This window comes from Bufo bufo, chromosome 8 (genome assembly GCF_905171765.1).
Source record: "Bufo bufo chromosome 8, aBufBuf1.1, whole genome shotgun sequence".
NCBI classification, from domain to species: domain Eukaryota; kingdom Metazoa; phylum Chordata; class Amphibia; order Anura; family Bufonidae; genus Bufo; species Bufo bufo.
Window position 1 is genome coordinate 211,640,291 of NC_053396.1, and position 20,866 is coordinate 211,661,156.

The 20,866-nt window shown below is 42.9% G+C and overlaps 1 protein-coding gene across 1 annotated transcript in view; it reads left to right on the forward strand.

The window, feature by feature from the left end:
• LOC120978209 (olfactory receptor 1019-like) overlaps window positions 1–20,030 on the forward strand; it is a 61,226-nt gene extending 41,196 nt beyond the window's left edge. Inside the window, exon 2 of the mRNA XM_040406433.1 lies at window positions 19,026–20,030. Coding sequence (XP_040262367.1) covers window positions 19,026–20,030 — 1,005 coding nt within the window. The remainder of the gene's footprint in view (window positions 1–19,025) is intronic.
• Window positions 20,031–20,866: the final 836 nt, after the last annotated feature.

Sequence of the window (20,866 nt, forward strand, 5' to 3'; positions counted from 1 at the left end):
AAACATAACCCCACCATTGATTGGCAAGCGAGGCAAATAAATGGTTGGAGTGACTTTTGCTGAGAGAATTGCCTCACGACATCTGTTTCTGAGGTTTCTACTAAGACTGTACCACCTTTCCTCTCTGAATTTTCGGATGTCTTCTCTGAGAGTGGAGTTCAGGATTTGCCCCCGCACAGGAAGTACGATTGACCTATTAATCTCATCCCAGGCGCCAAGCTGCCTAAATCTCGTTTATACAATCTTTCCCAACCTGAGAGGGTCGCTATGCGTGCTTATATCTCTGAGAGTCTGAGAAAAGGACACATACGACCCTCGAAGTCACCTGTTGCCGCTGGTTTTTTCTTTGTTAAGAAAAAAGATGGTTCTTTAAGACCTTGTCTGCATTTCAGGGAGCTGAACAGTATCACTATTCGTGACCCTTATCCGCTTCCTCTGATCCCGGACCTGTTTAACCAGGTTGTTGGGGCTAAAGTCTTTTCCAAATTAGACCTAAGAGGGGCATACAACCTGGTCAGGGTCAGAGAAGGAGACGAGTGGAAGACGGCCTTCAATACCCCTGAGGGCCATTTTGAGAATTTGGTTATGCCTTTTGGTTTGATGAATGCCCCAGCCGTTTTTCAGCATTTCGTGAACAGCATTTTTTATCATTTAATGGGAAAATTTGTATTAGTGTATTTGAATGACATTTTGATTTTTTCTCCTGATTTCAAAACTCATAAGGAACACTTACGTCAGGTCTTGCTCATCCTGCGGGAGAATAAATTATACGCGAAACTGGAAAAATGTGAGTTTGCGGTTCCAGAAATTCAATTTCTGGGGTTCCTTCTCTCCGCTTCTGGTTTTCGCATGGACCCCGAGAAGGTCCGCGCTGTGCTTGAGTGGGAGCTTCCTGAGAATCAGAAGGCGCTGATGCGTTTTTTGGGCTTTGCCAATTATTACAGGAAGTTTATTTTAAATTATTCCTCTGTTGTTAAACCACTCACTGATATGACCAGAAAGGGGGTAGATTTTTCTTCCTGGTCGGTAGAGGCGCGTAAGGCCTTTTCTAATATCAAGGAGAGTTTTGCTTCCGCTCCCATCCTGGTACAACCTGATATTTCTTTACCCTTCATAGTTGAGGTTGATGCTTCTGAGGTGAGTGTGGGTGCGGTCTTGTCTCAGGGTTCCTCTCCTGCCAAATGGCGACCGTGTGCCTTTTTCTCGAAGAAACTCTCCTCCGCAGAGAGAAATTACGATGTGGGAGATAGGGAATTGTTGGCCATCAAGTTGGCTTTTGAGGAATGGCGCCATTGGCTAGAGGGAGCCAGACACCCTATCACCGTGTTTACTGACCATAAAAATCTGGCCTACTTGGAGTCAGCCAAGCGTCTGAACCCGAGACAGGCTAGATGGTCTTTGTTCTTTTCAAGGTTTAATTTTGTTGTCACGTTCCGCCCTGGGGTTAAGAATGTGAAGGCAGATGCCCTGTCACGTTGTTTTCCGGGAGGTGGGAATTTTGAAGACCCGGATCCCATTTTGGCTGAAGGTGTGGTGGTCTCTGCTCTTTTTCCTGAATTGGAGGCAGAGGTGCAGGCAGCCCAGTCGGAGGCTCCTGATCTTTGTCCTCCTGGGAGGTTGTTTGTGCCTCTCGCTTTAAGACACAAGATTTTTAAGGAACACCACGATACGGTCCTTGCTGGGCACCCGGGGACAAGAGCCACACTGGATCTCATCGCTCAGAGATTCTGGTGGCCTGCGCTTCGTAAGTCGGTTGAGGGTTTTGTGGCAGCCTGCAAGACTTGCGCTCGTGCCAAAGTCCCTCATTCACGGCCATCAGGTCCTCTCCTTCCCTTACCCATTCCTTCCCGTCCTTGGACACATCTGTTTATGGACTTCATAACGGACCTGCCTCGTTCCTCGGGGAAGACTGTGATTCTGGTGGTGGTGGACCGTTTTAGCAAAATGGTGCATTTCATCCCTTTTCCTGGTTTGCCCAATGCTAAGACGCTGGCGCAGGCATTTATTGATCACATTGTCAAATTGCATGGTATTCCTTCAGACATAGTCACTGATAGGGGCACGCAGTTTGTTTCCAGATTCTGGAAGGCTTTCTGTTCTCGCTTGGGGGTTCGGTTGTCATTCTCTTCTGCTTTCCACCCGCAGACGAATGGCCAGACAGAGCGCGTCAATCAGAATCTGCAGACATATCTGCGCTGTTTTGTGGCGGAGAATCAGGAGGATTGGTGTTCTTTTTTGTCCCTTGCTGAGTTTGCTTTAAATAACCGTCGTCAGGAGTCCTCTGATAAGTCACCATTTTTTGGTGCATATGGGTTTCATCCGCAGTTTGGGACTTTCTCGGGAGAGGGGTCTTCTGGTTTACCTGATGAGGACAGATTCTCCTTGTCTTTGTCATCTATTTGGCAAAAGATTCAGGATAATCTAAAGAGCATGAGTGAGAGATATAAGCGTGTGGCAGATAAGAGACGTGTGCCTGGTCCGGACCTGAATGTTGGTGATCTGGTGTGGTTGTCTACCAAGAATATCAAATTGAAGGTTCCCTCCTGGAAGTTGGGTCCTAGGTTTATTGGGCCTTACAAGATCCTGTCTGTCATCAATCCTGTTGCCTACCGTCTTGATCTTCCTCAGACTTGGAAGATCCATAATGTTTTTCATAAGTCCTTATTGAAACCTTATGTTCAACTCATTGTACCCTCGCCTTTGCCTCCTCCTCCGATTATGGTTGATGGGAATCTTGAATTTCAGGTCTCTAGGGTTGTGGATTCTCGTCTTGTCCGCGGTTCTCTCCAGTACCTCGTTCATTGGGAGGGTTATGGTCCTGAGGAGAGGATGTGGGTCCCAGTGACGGACATTAAGGCCACTCGTCTCATCAGGGCTTTCCATAGGTCCCATCCTGAGAAGGTGGGCTCTGAGTGTCCGGAGTCCACTCGTAGAAGGAGGGGTACTGTCACAACCAGACAGCTGAGAAGCTCTGACAGAAGCCTTTCAGAACCTCCTCCTTGAGTTTTCTTTGTTTTGGTTTTCAGTTCCTCATCTCGTTAGTCTCTCTCAGCTGTCATGTAGTTGGACTGATTGCATCCCTTTAAATTCCTCCCCATAATGCATTAGTGTGCGGCTTATACAACTTCCTGGAGTGCGTGTGCATGCTGTTCCTATTTCCCAGTCTTCTACAAAATAAGTGCTGTACATTTATTTGTGATTTTCTGTTTGCTAGATCCCAGATGACCCTGACTCCCTCCGTGTCTAGTGTAGGGAGCCGGTGGTCGTGTCCCCTCACTATTGTAGGGTGTTCAGGTATTATATAGTCGAGGTACGGGGATATGCGATCATCCACCTTTGGGGTGTTCGCATAGGCTGAGCAGTCAGGGAGAGTGCCAGGTCTCATGCAGGGGTCTCCCTTTTTGTTCCTTAGTTTTGGATCCAGTGAGTCATAGATTCTTTTGCATTGTCTTGTTTCCTGTACACCTTCCGTGACATCAATACAGAGATCACTCCCATCATCTATGTATCTCCAGGACTGTGACTGTGACGAGGGGACATCCTCAGCTTTTGGAGGAAAGAAGGTTTGCACACAAACATAGAAGAAGATTCTTTACGGTAAGAGCAGTGAGACTATGGAACTCTCTGTCTGAGGAGGTGTCAATGGTGAGTTCACTAAAAGAGTTCAAGAGGGTCCTGGATGTACAAACCGGATTCCAAAAAAGTTGGGACACTATACAAATCGTGAATAAAAACTGAATGCAATGATGTGGAGGTGCCAACTTCTAATATTTTATTCAGAATAGAACATAAATCACGGAACAAAAGTTTAAACTGAGAAAATGTACCATTTTAAGGGAAAAATATGTTGAATCAGAATTTCATGGTGTCAACAAATCCCAAAAAAGTTGGGACAAGGCCATTTTCACCACTGTGTGGTATCTCCCCTTCTTCTTACAACACTCAACAGACGTCTGGGGACCGAGGAGACCAGTTTCTCAAGTTTAGAAATAGGAATGCTCTCCCATTCTTGTCTAATACAGGCCTCTAACTGTTCAATTGTCTTGGGCCTTCTTTGTTGCACCTTCCTCTTTATGATGCGCCAAATGTTCTCTATAGGTGAAAGATCTGGACTGCAGACTGGCCATTTCAGTACCCGGATCCTTCTCCTACGCAGCCATGATGTTGTGATTGATGCAGAATGTGGTCTGGCATTATCTTGTTGAAAAATGCAGGGTCTTCCCTGAAAGAGATGACTTCTGGATGGGAGCATATGTTGTTCTAGAACCTGAATATATTTTTCTGCATTGATGGTGCCTTTCCAGACATGCAAGCTGCCCATGCCACACGCACTCATGCAACCCCATACCATCAGAGATGCAGGCTTCTGAACTGAGCGTTGATAACAACTTGGGTTGTCCTTGTCCTCTTTGGTCCGGATGACATGGCGTCCCAGATTTCCAAAAAGAACTTCGAATCGTGACTCGTCTGACCACAGAACAGTCTTCCATTTTGCCACACTCCATTTTAAATGATCCCTGCCCCAGTGAAAACGCCTGAGCTTGTGGATCTTGCTTAGAAATGGCTTCTTTTTTGCACTGTAGAGTTTCAGCTGGCAACGGCGGATGGCACTGTGGATTGTGTTCACTGACAATGGTTTCTGGAAGTATTCCTGAGCCCATTCTGTGATTTCCTTTACAGTAGCATTCCTGTTTGTGGTGCAGTGTCGTTTAAGGGCCCGGAGATCACGGGCATCCAGTATGGTTTTACGGCCTTGACCCTTACGCACAGAGATTGTTCCAGATTCTCTGAATCTTCGGATGATGTTATGCACAGTTGATGATGATAGATGCAAAGTCTTTGCAATTTTTCGCTGGGTAACACCTTTCTGATATTGCTCCACTATCTTTCTGCGCAACATTGTGGGAATTGGTGATCCTCTACCCATCTTGGCTTCTGAGAGACACTGCCACTCTGAGAAGCTCTTTTTATACCCAATCATGTTGCCAATTGACCTAATTAGTGTTAATTGGTCTTCCAGCTCTTCGTTATGCTCAAATTTACTTTTTCCAGCCTCTTATTGCTACTTGTCCCAACTTTTTTGGGATTTGTTGACACCGTGAAAATTGGAATCAACGTATTTTTCCTTTAAAATGATACATTTACTCGGATTAAACGTTTGATCTGTCATCTACGTTCTATTACAAATAAAAGATTGACATTTGCCATCTCCACATCATTGCATTCAGTTTTTATTCACAATTTGTTTAGTGTCCCAACTTTTTTGGAATCCGGTTTGTATTTCTGGAGTGTAATAATATTACAGGGTATAGTTACTAGAGATGGATTTTCGATCCAGGGAGTTATTCTGATGCCTGATTGGAGTCAGGAAGGATTTCTTTCCCTTAAAGAGGTAAATTGGCTTCTATCTCACAGTTTTTTGCCTTCCTCTGGATCAACTTGCAGGATAACAGGCCGAACTGGATGGACAAATGTCTTTTTTCAGCCTTATAAACTATGTTACTACAGTTGCAAGAAAAAGTATGTGAACCCTTTGAGATGATATGGATTTCTGCACAAATTAGTCATAAAATGTGATCTGATCTTCATCTAAGTGACAACAATAGGCAATCACAGTCTGCTTAAACTAATAACACACAAAGAATTAAATGTTACCATTTTTTTATTGAACACACCATGTAAACATTCACAGTGCAGGTGGAGAAAGTACAGTACAGACCAAAAGTTTGGACACACCTTCTCATTCAAAGAGTTTTCTTTATTTTCATGACTATGAAGGCATCAAAACTATGAATTAACACATGTGGAATTATATACATAACAAACAAGTGTGAAACAACTGAAAACATGTCATATTCTAGGTTATTCAAAGTAGCCACCTTTTGCTTTGATTACTGCTTTGTACACTCTTGGCATTCTCTTGATGAGCTTCAAGAGGTAGTCCCCTGAAATGGTCTTCCAACAGTCTTGAAGGAGTTCCCAGAGATGCTTAGCACTTGTTGGCCCTTTTGCCTTCACTCTGCGGTCCAGCTCACCCCAAACCATCTCGATTGGGTTCAGGTCCGGTGACTGTAGAGGCCAGGTCATCTGGCGCAGCACCCCATCACTCTCCTTCATGGTCAAATAGCCCTTACTTTCAAAGTTTTCCCAATTTTTCAGCTGACTGACTGACCTTCATTTCTTAAAGTAATGATGGCCACTCGTTTTTCTTTACTTAGCTGCTTTTTTCTTGCCATAATACAAATTCTAACAGTCTATTCAGTAGGACTATCAGCTGTGTATCTACCTGACTTCTCCTCAACGCAACTGATGGTCCCAACCCCATTTATAAGGCAAGAAATCCCACTTATTAAACCTGACAGGGCACACCTGTGAAGTGAAAACCATTTCAGGGGACTACCTCTTGAAGCTCATCAAGAGAATGCCAAGAGTGTGCAAAGCAGTAATCAAAGCAAAAGGTGGCTACTTTGAAGAACCTAAAATATGACATATTTTCAGTTGTTTCACACTTGTTTGTTATGTATATAATTCCACATGTGTTAATTCATAGTTTTGATACCTTCAGTGTGAATCTACAATTTTCATAGTCATGAAAATAAAGAAAACTCTTTGAATGAGAAGGTGTGTCCAAACTTTTGGTCTGTACTGTATGTGAACTCTTGGATTTAATAACTGGTTGAACCTCCTTTGGCAATAACTTCAACCAAACGTTTCCTGTAGTTGCAGATCAGACATGCACAACAGTCAGGAGTAATTCTTGACCGTTCTTGACCGTTTACAGAACTGTTTCAGTTCATCAATATTCTTGGGATGTCTGGTGTGAATCGCTTTCTTGAGGTCATGCCACAGCATCTCAATCAGGTTGAGGTCAGGACTCTGACTGGGCCACTTTAGAAGGTGTATTTTCTTCTGTTTAAGCCATTCTGTTGTTGATTTACTTCTATGCTTTGGGTTGTTGTCCTGTTGCAACACCCATCTTCTGTTGAGCTTTAGCTGGTGCACAGATGGCCTTAAGTTTTCCTGCAAAATGTCTTGATAAACTTGGGAATTCCTTTTTCCTTCGATGATAGCAATCCATCCAGGCCCTGACGCAGCAAAGCAGCCCCAAACCATGATGCCCCTACCACCATACTTCACAGTTGGGATGAGGTTTTGATGTTGGTGTGCTGTGCCTCTTTTTCTCCACACATAGTGTTGTGTGTTTCTTCCAAACAACTCAACTTTGGTTTCATCTGTGCACAGAATATTTTGCCAGTACTGCTGTGGAACATCCAGGTGCTATTGTGCAAACTGTAAACGTGCAGCAATGTTTTTTTTGGACAGCAGTGGCTTCCTCTGTGGTATCCCCCCATGAAATCCATTCTTGTTTAGTGTTTTACGTATCGTAGATTCGCTAACAGGGATGTTAGCATATGCCAGGGACTTTTGTAAGTCTTTAGCTGACACTCTAGGATTCTTCTTCACCTCATTGTGCAGTCTGTGCTGTGCTCTTGCAGTCATCTTTACAGGACGGCCACCCCTAGGGAGAGTAGCAGCAGTGCTGAACTTTCTCCATTTGTAGACAATTTTTCTTACCGTGGACTGATGAACAGCAAGGCTTTTGGAGATACTTTTATAATCCTTTCCAGCTTTATGCAAGTCAACAATTCTTAATCGTAGGTCTTCTGAGAGCTCTTTTGTGCGAGGCATCATTCACATCAAGCAATGCTTCTTGTGAAAAGCAAACCCAGAACTGGTGTGTGTTTTTTATAGGGCAGGGCAGCTGTAACCAACACCTCCAATCTCATCTCATTGATTGGACTCCAATTAGCTGTTGGATAGTCTAGGGGTTCACATACTTTTTTCCACCTACACTGTGAATGTTTACATGGTGTGTTCAATAAAAACATGGTAACATTTAATTCTTTGTCTGTTATTAGTTTAAGCAGACCGTGATTGTCTATTGTTGTAACTTAGATGAAGATCAGATCACATTTTATGACCAATTTGTGCAGAAATCCATATCATTCCAAAGGGTTCACATACTTTTTCTTGCAACTGTATGTAATCATGAGGATACATTACAGCACAGGAAGGAGAAAAACATTCTACACTTGGTCCTACTCTATGGAACACTTTTCTGCCAGTATCTGAGGCCGACCACAAAGGACACTGTTGCTGTCCCTGTTCTCAATCCCATTATCTACAGCCTAAAAAAATAAAGCTGTGAGGTCTGCTCTAAAGCAAAAGGCACAATTATAGTTTAAGATTCACAAGAGCTAAGCAAAAGTAAATTAATTTAAATTAATTTGTGGCTATTGTGCTCATTATATGTATTAAATAGGTAGTCTTATCTTATAAAGTGATGGCATATCACTAGGAAATAGCACCATCCGTCCCATTTCCGTTATGCAAGAGGGGACTACCCTGCATAACGGAAATGGAACGGATCAGTTTTGCAGCCCATAGACTTCTGTTATGACGGAATGAATAACAGAATGCCTCTAAAGGCATTTCGTTATGCATTCCGTCATAGAATTGCGTTATGGTCAGTGGTAACGAAATCCATAATGCAATTCCCCTTTTACCAGTAAACGAAGCATGAATGAATTTCAAAATATGAAATTTGTTCATCTCTAATATTGAACCTCGTTGCCATGAGACCTATCTCTGCAATCTCTCACTTCACAGGGATGTGATATAATTAGAGATGAGCGAATCGAAGCTGACAAAGTGGAATTCAATTCAAATTTCAGGAAAAATTTGATTTGCACTGAAGCCGAATTTCCTCGCGCTTCGCGGTAACGAATCGCATTTTTCCTAAAATGGCTGCTGCACATGTGAGGACATGGAGAAAGGAACTCTGGGATCACCCATAATGCCATTCATGCAGCCAATCAGCAGCCAGCCAGCCCTGTGATGTCACAGCCCTACAAATAGCGTCAACCATCTTAGATTCTGCCATTTACCAGTGTACTTAGTGCAGGGAGAGACGTCAGCAGGCGCTAGGGAGAGTGGTAGAAAAGACTTGATTGTGGTGAAAAACTATTTAGAAATGCAGGGAAAGGATAGGGAGGAATCATTCCACAGCATTTATGTAGAACAGGGTTCAGTAGGGGAGGTTACAGCCTGGGTAATAGGAACAATCTTACTACGCCTTGCTGATCTGACTGGGGATCCAAATTGACATTATACAGCTCTGTAATTTCAGCAAACCGTTCTTTTTATTGCGGTGCAAATGCTGTTTGATACAGCCATTAACAGGGTTTATTACAAGGAAATATTTTTACAGTACAGTTATAGTTATATGTTGCAAAGCCCTTTTTGCCGTGTATTAGTGGCAAAAGAAAAATATATTTGCCCTTGTGCGGTGCAGTTATATATTCTAAAGCCCTTTTTGTTCTGTATTAGTGGGAAAAGAAAAATATATTCGCCGTTCAGCGTTGCACTTATATGTTAAAAAGCCTTGTGTGGTATAAAAGTGGAAAAAAATTAGGGCCTAATTGCCATTCAGTGATGCAGTTACATATTCTAAAGCCCTGTCTGCCGTGTAATAGTGGCAAAAGAAAAATATATTCACCGTTCAGCGTTGCACTTACATGTTGAAAAGCCTTGTGTAGTGTAAACGTGGAAAAAAATTAGGGCCTAATTGCCGTTTAGTGGTGCAGTTATATATTCTAAAGCCTTTTTTGTCCTGTATTAGTGGCAAAAGAAAAATATATTTGCCGTTCAGCGTTGCACTTATATGTTGAAAAGCCTTGTGTAGTGTGAAAGTGGAAAAAAATAAGGGCCTATTTGCTGTTCAGCGGTGCAGTTATATGTGGTAAAGTCCCTTTTGCGGTATGGACCGAATTACATAGTGGTGACATTTTTTATGTGAAACAGGCTTTTTTTGTGGGAAAATTGATGGGTGATTGTAGACTTAGTTCTGTATGAACCGAATTCCATTATCCTTTCATTGGTGAAATTTTTTATGTCATACATGTTTTTTTGGGAAAAATGATGGGTGATTGTAGACCTTCTTTTGCTGTATGGACCGAATTATGTAGTGGTGACATTTTTTATGTGAAACAGGCTTTTTTGGGGAAAATTGATGGGTGATTGTAGACTTTGTTCTGTATGAACCAAATTCCATTATCCTTTCATTGGTGAAATCTTTTATTTCAAACATGTTTTTTTAAGAAAAATTTATGGGTGATTGTAGACATCCTTTTGCTGTATGGATCGAATTATGTAGTGGTGAATTTTTTTTAATATAAAACAAGCTTTTTCTGGGAAAATTGATGGGTGATTGTAGACTTTGTTCTGTATGAACTACAGGGAGTGCAGAATTATTAGGCAAGTTGTATTTTTGAGGATTAATTTTATTATTGAACAACAACCATGTTCTCAATGAACCCAAAAAACTCATTAATATCAAAGCTGAATATTTTTGGAAGTAGTTTTTAGTTTGTTTTTAGTTTTAGCTATTTTAGGGGGATATCTGTGTGTGCAGGTGACTATTACTGTCTATAATTATTAGGCAACTTAACAAAAAACAAATATATACCCATTTCAATTATTTATTTTTACCAGTGAAACCAATATAACATCTCAACATTCACAAATATACATTTCTGACATTGAAAAACAAAACAAAAACAAATCAGTGACCAATATAGCCACCTTTCTTTGCAAGGACACTCAAAAGCCTGCCATCCATGGATTCTGTCAGTGTTTTGATCTATCCACCATCAACATTGCGTGCAGCAGCAACCACAGCCTCCCAGACACTGTTCAGAGAGGTGTACTGTTTTCCCTCCTTGTAAATCTCACATTTGATGATGGACCACAGGTTCTCAATGGGGTTCAGATCAGGTGAACAAGGAGGCCATGTCATTAGATTTTCTTCTTTTATACCCTTTCTTGCCAGCCACGCTGTGGAGTACTTGGACGCGTGTGATGGAGCATTGTCCTGCATGAAAATCATGTTTTTCTTGAAGGATGCAGACTTCTTCCTGTACCACTGCTTGAAGAAGGTGTCTTCCAGAAACTGGCAGTAGGACTGGGAGTTGAGCTTGACTCCATCCTCAACCCGAAAAGGCCCCACAAGCTCATCTTTGATGATACCAGCCCTAACCATTACTCCACCTCCACCTTGCTGGCGTCTGAGTCGGACTGGAGCTCTCTGCCCTTTACCAATCCAGCCACGGGCCCATCCATCTGGCCCATCAAGACTCACTCTCATTTCATCAGTCCATAAAACCTTAGAAAAATCAGTCTTGAGATATTTCTTGGCCCAGTCTTGACGTTTCAGCTTGTGTGTCTTGTTCAGTGGTGGTCGTCTTTCAGCCTTTCTTACCTTGGCCATGTCTCTGAGTATTGCACACCTTGTGCTTTTGGGCACTCCAGTGATGTTGCAGCTCTGAAATATGGCCAAACTGGTGGCAAGTGGCATCTTGGCAGCTGCACGCTTGACTTTTCTCAGTTCATGGGTAGTTATTTTGCGCCTTGGTATTTCCACACGCTTCTTGCGACCCTGTTGACTATTTTGAATGAAACGCTTGATTGTTCGATGATCACGCTTCAGAAGCTTTGCAATTTTAAGAGTGCTGCATCCCTCTGCAAGATATCTCACTATTTTTGACTTTTCTGAGCCTGTCAAGTCCTTCTTTTGACCCATTTTGCCAAAGGAAAGGAAGTTGCCTAATAATTATGCACACCTGATATAGGGTGTTGATGTCATTAGACCACACCCCTTCTCATTACAGAGATGCACATCACCTAATATGCTTAATTGGTAGTAGGCTTTCGAGCCTATACAGCTTGGAGTAAGACAACATGCATAAAGAGGATGATGTGGTCAAAATACTCATTTGCCTAATAAATCTGCACACAGTGTAAATTCCATTATCCTTTCATTGGTGAAAGTTTTTATTTCAAACATGATTTTTTCGGGAAAATTGATGGGTGATTGTGGACTAGAAATGTCGCGAACAGAAAATTTTATGTTCGCGAACGGCGAACTTCCGCGAATGTTCGCGAACCGGGCGAACAGCCATAGACTTTAATAGACAGGCGAATTTTAAAACCCACAGGGACTCTTTCTGGCCACAATAGTGATGGAAAAGTTGTTTCAAGGGGACTAACACCTGGACTGTGGCATGCCGGAGGGGGATCCATGGCAAAACTCCCATGGAAAATTACGTAGTTGACGCAGAGTGTGGTAAGTTGAATTCGCAATGCGATTAATATAACCTGCATTAATCGCATTGCCAATTCAACTTAGAGCTAAGTTCCTAATGGTTGTATTGCTAGAATTGACGAATATAACGAATATAGCACTATATTCTCAATCTTCGTTATATTCTAGCAATACAACCATTAGGAACCCAGCTCTAAGTTGAATTCGCAATGCGATTAATATAACCTGTATTAATCGCATTGCGATTACAACTTAGTCAAATTTGTGACACTGCAGCTTCAGAATGAATCTAAGATGGATGCTGTCCTTGCTTTTTGGTGGGAGGTGGGAGGGTCTGAGAGGGAGGGTATGCTGATTGGCTGGAATGTGTCTGCTGACTGTGAGGTACAGGGTCAAAGTTTGCTCAATGATGATGTATAGGGGGCATACCGAACATCGCATATGTTCGCCCGCCGCGGCGAACGCGAACAAGCTATGTTCGCCGGGAACTGTTCGCCGGCGAATAGTTCGGGACATCTCTATTGTGGACCTCCGTTTGCTGTATGGACCAAATTACATAGTGGTGAAATTTTTTATGTGAAACAGGCTTTTTTTTGGGAAAAATTGATGAGTGATTATAGACTTTGTTCTGTATGAACCGAATTCCATTATCCTTTCATTGGTGAAATTTTTTTATTTCAAACATGTTTTTTTCGGGAAAATTGATGGGTGATTGTAGACTTCCTTTTGCTGTATGGACCGAATTATGTCATCGTGGGTCCTGCAGTAAACATAATGAAGGCGCTGATGACAACACTTCAGCAGACTTTGCCTTTTCCATCAATTCACAATTAAATCAAGCAGCTTCAGTAAGTTGAAAATATTCTTGTGTTTTTCGATCTCCACAGCACACAAGACATGACAGGAGAGCTTCTGCTTTGGAGTCCAAGTCCAGTTACTTAAGATCAGGAGTTCCATCGGAATTGTGCGTAACATTCTTGCTCCCTGTGCAAAGCCATAACAAAAGGTTGCCCCAATTTTTATTCAGGATCAGTAAACAGCGGGAAGCAAATAGAGGTGGCTGAACTCCGCTGCTCTGTATCTCTTGTGAAGTCAATGTCTCCAACTATGCCCCTCTCGCGATTTACAGCAAAAACATTATTTTCATGTAGAGATCCAAGAATTATGTTGGAGGCATATAGTGTATGCAAGCCATGTGCGACTCCTCTCATCACTCTCATGCTGTTCTACACCTGGTTTTCCTGGGCGAACAGAGTCACACAGGAGGAACTGCTCCGTGTCCTTCAGCAAGAAATCGAATCCTGGCTTTCTCTGCGACAACTCAAAATTGGAACCATGGTGACCGACAACGGGAAGAACATGGTGTCGGAGCTGCGTCAAGGAGGGCTGAGCCATGCGCCCCCTACATGGCACACGTGTTCAATCTGGTTGTCAAGCGGTTCCTGAAGTCTTCCACCCATCTGCAAGACATCCTAAAAATGGCCAGGAAACTTTGCATGCACTTCAGCTACTCGTACACAGCAAAGCACACCCTCCTTGAGCTGCAGCGGCAGAACGGCATCTCCCAACATAGGCTGATATGCAATGTTTCCACCTGTTGGAATTCCACCCTCCATATGTTGGACTGACAATATGAAGAGAGAAAGGCCATCAACGATTTCTTGATGATCCAAGCGGACAGGAGTACTCCCCTGTGTAAATTCGATGTCAGCCAGTGGCAGTTCATGTGTGAAACCTGCCATTTGCTCAGGACCTTTTGAGGAGGCCACATTATTTGTCAGTCACCAGGACTACTGGATGAACAATGTCATTCCACTGCTTCATGTCCTGGAACAGATGCTGGTAAATCTGGCTGGTCAGGGGACTGGAGACGTGGCGCCTAGATATCAAGCGTGCACCTGCTCACTGGGAGGTGCTGACTAACCCCCTTTTTTTTGCAGATTTACTATGCTGGAAATGTGGCACTCCAGCGAGTCGTGCACTCCTGATTAGCCTGTCTGCCCCATAGGCTGATTTTAATTACTTTCAGTATAAAGCTGTAGCCTGCTCTCACTACATTCATTGGAAGCTGTCTAGCACCAGGAAAGGTATAGAGTGGGCTCGGCATGCATGTTGGTACCTGCATCCCTTGTAATGGAGGCCATTATGGCACAAAAAATGGAAAAAGGCAGAGTGGATCCAACATGCATGTGGAGCCAACACTCTCTGAATTTTATGGCGGCCATTATGGCGCATAACAGGTAGTATTTAGTGTTATGACCCGTCTAACAGAGATCGCCTTGACGTTCGGCAGACGGGCTCAGATGGTTTTGTAAAAAATGCATTGGCCAAGCATCTCACTTTATAAATAAGCGTAGCATTAGCACCATCATTTTTGTAATCATTATTTTTGTGACTATGGCATTGTTGTACTTTATCTGATTTGCAGGGTGCTGCTGCATTGTCTTTTTTTCTTCTAGGTCTTTGCCATGGCAGCGTGCACCTGCGCACTGGGAGGTGCTGACTAACCTCCTTTTTTTGCAGCCTAGATATCAAGGCCACATGAGCCCTGAGGGGGCTAAACTAGAGGAGGAGGTTGAGGAGGACATTGGAGCACAGGCAATGTGTAGCAAAATGGGTGGTTTTTCTACACGGGTGACAGGAGAGGAGAAGCAGGAGCAGCCAAAGTAGCTACAGGGCGATGAGGAAGATGAGGCAGAGGACCCAGACACACCGTGGTAGTATGCATTGGAGATGGAGGCAGGGACTCCCTCTCAGTTACTTGCACAAATGGTCCGCTGCATGCTCACTTGCTTGTGTAGTGACAGCCGAATTGTCACCATTCGGCAGAGGGATGACTTCTGGCTCTCCACCTTGTTGGACCCTCTCTACCGGTCCAAAATGCCTTTTTTACACCCGCTGAGATGGAGGACAAACTGAACTACTATAGACACATCCTATGTAGTCAGTTGGCCGCTGCCTATCTGCGCCATCATTCATCCTCTCGCAGGTCTGACCAGGGGGGCCCTCTGCACTCACGTTCCACTGTCACGACTGCTGGGGAGAGGTGGGGTGGCAGGAGCAGTACCAGCTCCATCAGCAGCAGCCTGAGTCTAGAGTCGCTGATGAGCATTTTGTTCACCCACCTAGTGAAGAAACTACTCACCAGCAGCTAGACATAGAGCAGAACCTGAACCAGCAGGTGGTGGCATACTTGGAGTGCAACCTGCCAGCCCTAATTGAAGATCCGCTGGACTACTGGACAGCCAAACTGGATTTGTGGCCGCAACTGGCCGAGTTTGCCCTGGAAAAGCTGTCTTGCCCAGCCAGTAGTGTGGCATCAGAGCGGGTGTTAAGTGCGGCGGGGGCCATAGTTACCCCAAGGAGAACTCGCCTGTCCACCCTAAATGTGGAGAGACTGACCTTTGTCAAGATGAATCAGGCGTGGATCAGCCAGGATTTCCACCCACCAATGCCTGGTGCATCAGACGAGATGGTCCATTGGTGCCATACCAACACTTTGACAAAAGAGACAGTTTTCTTCTGGCTACCTGCCTCAGCTACTATTCTGATGCTGCCACCCGCCTGATGCCACACATCTGATGCCAAGTGATCCTTTTTACACCCTTCATCATCAGTGGGTACTGTTATTGCCACCCACTTCCACACTCTGTCACTAGGTCACTCTGTGGTGTCCTGATGCTGCTGCTACCTCCACAATATGTCACTTTTCCACTCTGTGGTCTCATGATGCTGCTGCTACCTCCACAATGTGTCACCTTGCCACCCTGTGGTGTCCTGATGCTGCTGCTACCTCACCACTATGTCACCTTGCCACTCTGCGGCCTCCTCATGCTGCTGCTGCCACCTCCACACTGTCACCTTGCCACTCTGTGGTCTCCTGATGCTGCTGCTACCTCCACAATTTGTCACATTGCCACTCTGTGGCCTCCTGATGCTTCTGCCATCTCACCACTATGTCATAGGGCCACTCTGTGGACTTCTCATGCTGTTCCCAGTCTCCCCACTTCATGACTGGGCCACTATTTAGCCTTTTTGGCTTGGCTGACATCATCATTTATTTGACCCTTTTCTGATCTGTCAGAAGGAAGGAAAAATGAGACGCACAACGGATCCTCTCTGTGAAGCAGCTGTAAGCCCTGTATGGTCCAATCAGAATTGGCTTATGATTTGGTAGCCAAAAGCAGGAGTGGGTACAAAACACAGAAGACATGCAAATATTCCATTCACGTGTCATCTCTGTTTTGGATCCACTCCTGTTTTATTTTGGCATTAGCAATACTGATGGATTACTGACCAAATGCTGACCGAGTGAAGGCGGATGCTCCACAGACAGGATCCCTTTTTCGGGGGTTATTATTCTGATGGATCAGAGGAAGGGCAAAAAAATCTGTGACGTCAACACAAACTTACTGATGACACCCTCTCCACTCTGTCGGGGGGCTCTACTTATATAAGCGTTTAATAGAACAGGTTCTGTAGACATCTATGTGGAATCAAACTAATAAATAAATTCTAGAGAAGCTCCACCAGAAAACTACTGGAGCCCAGCCTATCAGTTACCAGCTGATCAAAAGGTAATAAATCAATAATGAATCAATCAGGCTGGCTCACAATATTTTTGCATACACAAAATTTATTATCCCAATAAAAGTATCATAAAAATGTTAAAATATTAAACATGACCTTATTTCATATCAGCATAAATACATATAGATACATATAATGCGGAGCTCACGCATACATCTATATTACTGGAGTACTCCAAATAAATATGACCTCTTTGCTTTCAGTGTTATCGCCTATCTGCAAAAATTCAACTACTAGATAATCGTATGATTTTACCAGTAGAAATATTAGACTACTAAATAATCGTATAACTTTGTGCGATTTTACCAGTAGTTGGAATCAGCTGATGGTGTAAAACGAGTGCGCTTCTTCTTGGTGCTAACATTGACCTGTAAGTCTCCATTCTCACGTCCGCAAATGGGTCCGCATCTGTTCCGCAATTTTGCGGAACGGACGCGGACCCATTCATTTTCTATGGGGACGGAATGGATGCGGACAGCTCACAGTGTGCTGACAGCATCCGCATTTGCGGAGCGCGGCCCCGATCTTCAGGTCCGCAGCTCCGCAAAAGATAGAACATGTCCTATTCTTGTCCGCAGCTTAGATAAATATATTGCATTGGATAAAAAAAATAAAAAATCAGGTCTAGATCATGGGTGATATTCTTTAATAGATGGACTTTTGGGGAGATTTCACTCTATGGTGCTATGTTTAAATAGAAATTGTCACCAGGTTTGGTGACACTATGACACCAGAATGCCGTTATGCAGCAGGGTTTTAGTGTCCCAAACCTGCCCATATAAAAACCTGTCTGTCCCTGCAAAGAACCAACCTTAGGACTGTATTAGACCTGCAGATAGTCGGCCAGATAATCACTAACAAGTGTTCGCAGGGATGCTCCTTAGCAATCATCTGCCTGTGTAAAAGTGCCCCTGAAGCAAACTCTCATTCATCAGGCATTCACAAGGCATTTTTAAGCAGGCTACAGAAACATTGTTTGCCTGCGGCCGATCGTGCTGAATAATCATGGTCTTCTGCCAGCAAATAATCCCATACTGTGGAGGAGATCACTGCATGTAATATCAGCGGTCTCCTCCACTGATGAGCAGGCCATTGTCGGGAAGGATCGCTTCCTTCCCGACAATCGTCGGCCTTATCTGCTAGTCTAACACAGGCCTAGGGGAAAAGAGTCCAGGACTCATCTCCAGTGGCATTGGGAGCAGCTGCATTGTGTCGGTGAAGCAAGGGTCTTACTTCTTGCTTCACTGCGCATTACCTTTTCACAAGCCCATGTAAAGTGAGGTGTGCCATTCACAACTTTGTTGGAGCATTGTGCATGTGCCTATTGCAACCATATATCCTGAATTCATTACTTGGCAACTTTATTTACTATACTTTGCTGTGACAGATCCTAAACAACACCTGCATAGTGGCATACTGGTGGTTTAGTGGCTCCAAACCAGGTGACAGATTTCCTTCAACGTATTTATTCACGTGAAAGAAATATTTCATTAAAATAAAATTCAATTCATGTGACCTTAGTGTTGTTTATTTATGATCTTATTTTATTTCTTTATATTTACAAAAACAAAAGATAATAAAGAATTTGGCCCCACACGACCCCACCAGCAGCTATTAGCTAGTGGGTTTTGCTTTTTGGGGGACTTTATCTCTGAAATAGTGGTTGAACCATATACTGCTCATACAGTGCATGAAAAATCACCAAAAGAGGTGACTGCTCCCACAAGCCTCGACGTGCATTTCACATATAATACGTCTCACCAGCAAGATTCAGTCCTGTTTGTTCCTCATCTGGCTAGAGTTTTAGGTGTCACAGTCACATTATATTAGTGGACTGTTTTGCAATTCCAGTTAATTGTGAGCTGTTTTAGCCTCTTTGGCTCAGCAGCTATTCAGTGACCATTTGATTTAAGCGTTAGTGCATATACTGATATTACACCGTACTTGGTGTTTTTTGCTCCCTAACATATTTTTTATCTGTTTCCTATATATTGTTTTGGGGGGATATAGTTTTTGTATTTTTAATCAAATACTGTATATTGAATAAATATTTTTTTATAGGAATCTTTTTGAGCTCTTTATTATCTGTTGTTTTTGATAATATAAATATGGAGAGCCGTAGTCAGCTATCATGATGTTATTAAGCTTAAGACTAGTGGTATCTTTATTCTTTATATTTAGCAGGTTTTCGAATATAACTCTTTATTTGGAATTTCATCTCACTTGGAGGGGCTCTCATTAAAGTTTTTTAATCACTTTGAATACTGAAAAGGTATCAAAAAGAGACCTATACCAATCACCAAAAGTCAGTGACCACCTCCAAAAAAGATTGGACAAAATGAACAAGACCACAGTCAACTTTTTTGTTATTACAGGGATTACAGATGTACCAGTGTTAAAAGAACTCATTTTCTTCCTGGTTCTTCTCATTTATCTTCTCACTGTTGCTGGTAACATGACCATCTTTCTTCTAATTTGCCTAGATCGTCAGCTTCACAGTCCCATGTATTTCTTTCTGGGTAACCTCTCCATCCTTGACATATCTTGTTCCACTATTGCAACGCATAAAATTCTCTCCATGTTTGTAACAGGAAATGACATAATTTATTTCCCTTTTTGCATGGCCCAGCTTTATTTATTTTCTAGCTTCACATCTATCGAGCTATTATTATTGACAGCTATGAGCTATGATAGATATGTGGCCATATGCAGACCATTATATTACTCAAGGATCATGAACCCTCGAGCTTGCCTCTTGTTAGCTTTGGCATGCTGGTTGGTTGGCTTTATTGAACTCATACCCTACATGAATCTTCTGCTGAGGATATCTTGTTATAGATCAAACATAATCAACCACTTTTTCTGTGATATGATGCCCATTATTAAGATGTCTTGTAGTGACACCTCTGCCCTGGAACTCCTAATCTTCACAGAGGGTGTTTTTCTTTTGAGTGTCACACCATTTCTTCTTACTTTCATTTCCTATATGTTCATTATCTCATCAATCATGAGGATACGCTATAGCACAGGAAGGAGAAAAACATTCTACACTTGCTCCTCACACCTCACAGTGGTGGTCCTACTCTATGGGACACTTTTCTGCCAGTATCTGAGACCGACAACAATGGACACATTAGACTCCAATAAAATCTTCTCACTTTTTAACACTGTTGCTGTCCCTGTTCTCAATCCCATTATCTACAGCCTAAAAAATAAAACTGTGAAGTCTGCTCTAAAGAAAAATGTACAATTATATTTTAAGATTCACAAGAACTAAGAAAAAATAAATTGCAATTACATTGTGTTTTTTTGTGCTCAACATATCTAGAGTAATTCTTATAAAGTGATCACTAGAAAATGGCATCACTTCATGATCATGGGGGATTAATCTTTGGGACTCCCACCAATCCTGAGAATGAAGGTGCTGCAGCCAGCTCTATTAACTTGCAATACTCTGCACAGTGGATGGCCTGGGGTCCCAGAGGTTAGACCCCCATCGTCATAAAGGAATAACATACTTTAGTGATAACCTATCACTTTGCAAGATGGGGATGCCAATATAAACTGCTGACAACTATCAATATTAATATGTAAATTATTTATTGATTCATTGGTCAATTTTGATCCTGAATACACATGAATATTCACACTACATCTTTGTTTGTAGGATGTAGCTCTAGTAACTAAGGACACTTCCATCTTAAGTATGGCCACAATCACATTCAACAGTATCCAGAAGCTTGATTACATAGATCCCTCCCAATTGAGAGCACAATGTGGAAGATCCATACGTTCAGGTAAAAAACACAGGAAAAGCAAAGGAGATGCTACAGACTCCCCTGTGCACCAGCAGGAAACATGTTATAGGCAGTGTACAAACTCCAGCCCACTGCAGGGAGGGACAGAGAGGACTAGTTTGCAATAGGAAGAATCCTAAAGGAGGTTCAGTGACGATAGAAGAATGCATAGGTCTAAGAAGATTTGTTGTCTACCAGCAGGGACGTAACTAAAAGTGACTGGGACTCACAGAAAATTTTTGAAAGGGGGCCTCCCCCACCAACTTCCCTGTAACCTTGTTCTGTGCAAAGCCCATTTTGCCAAACTTAATGGACG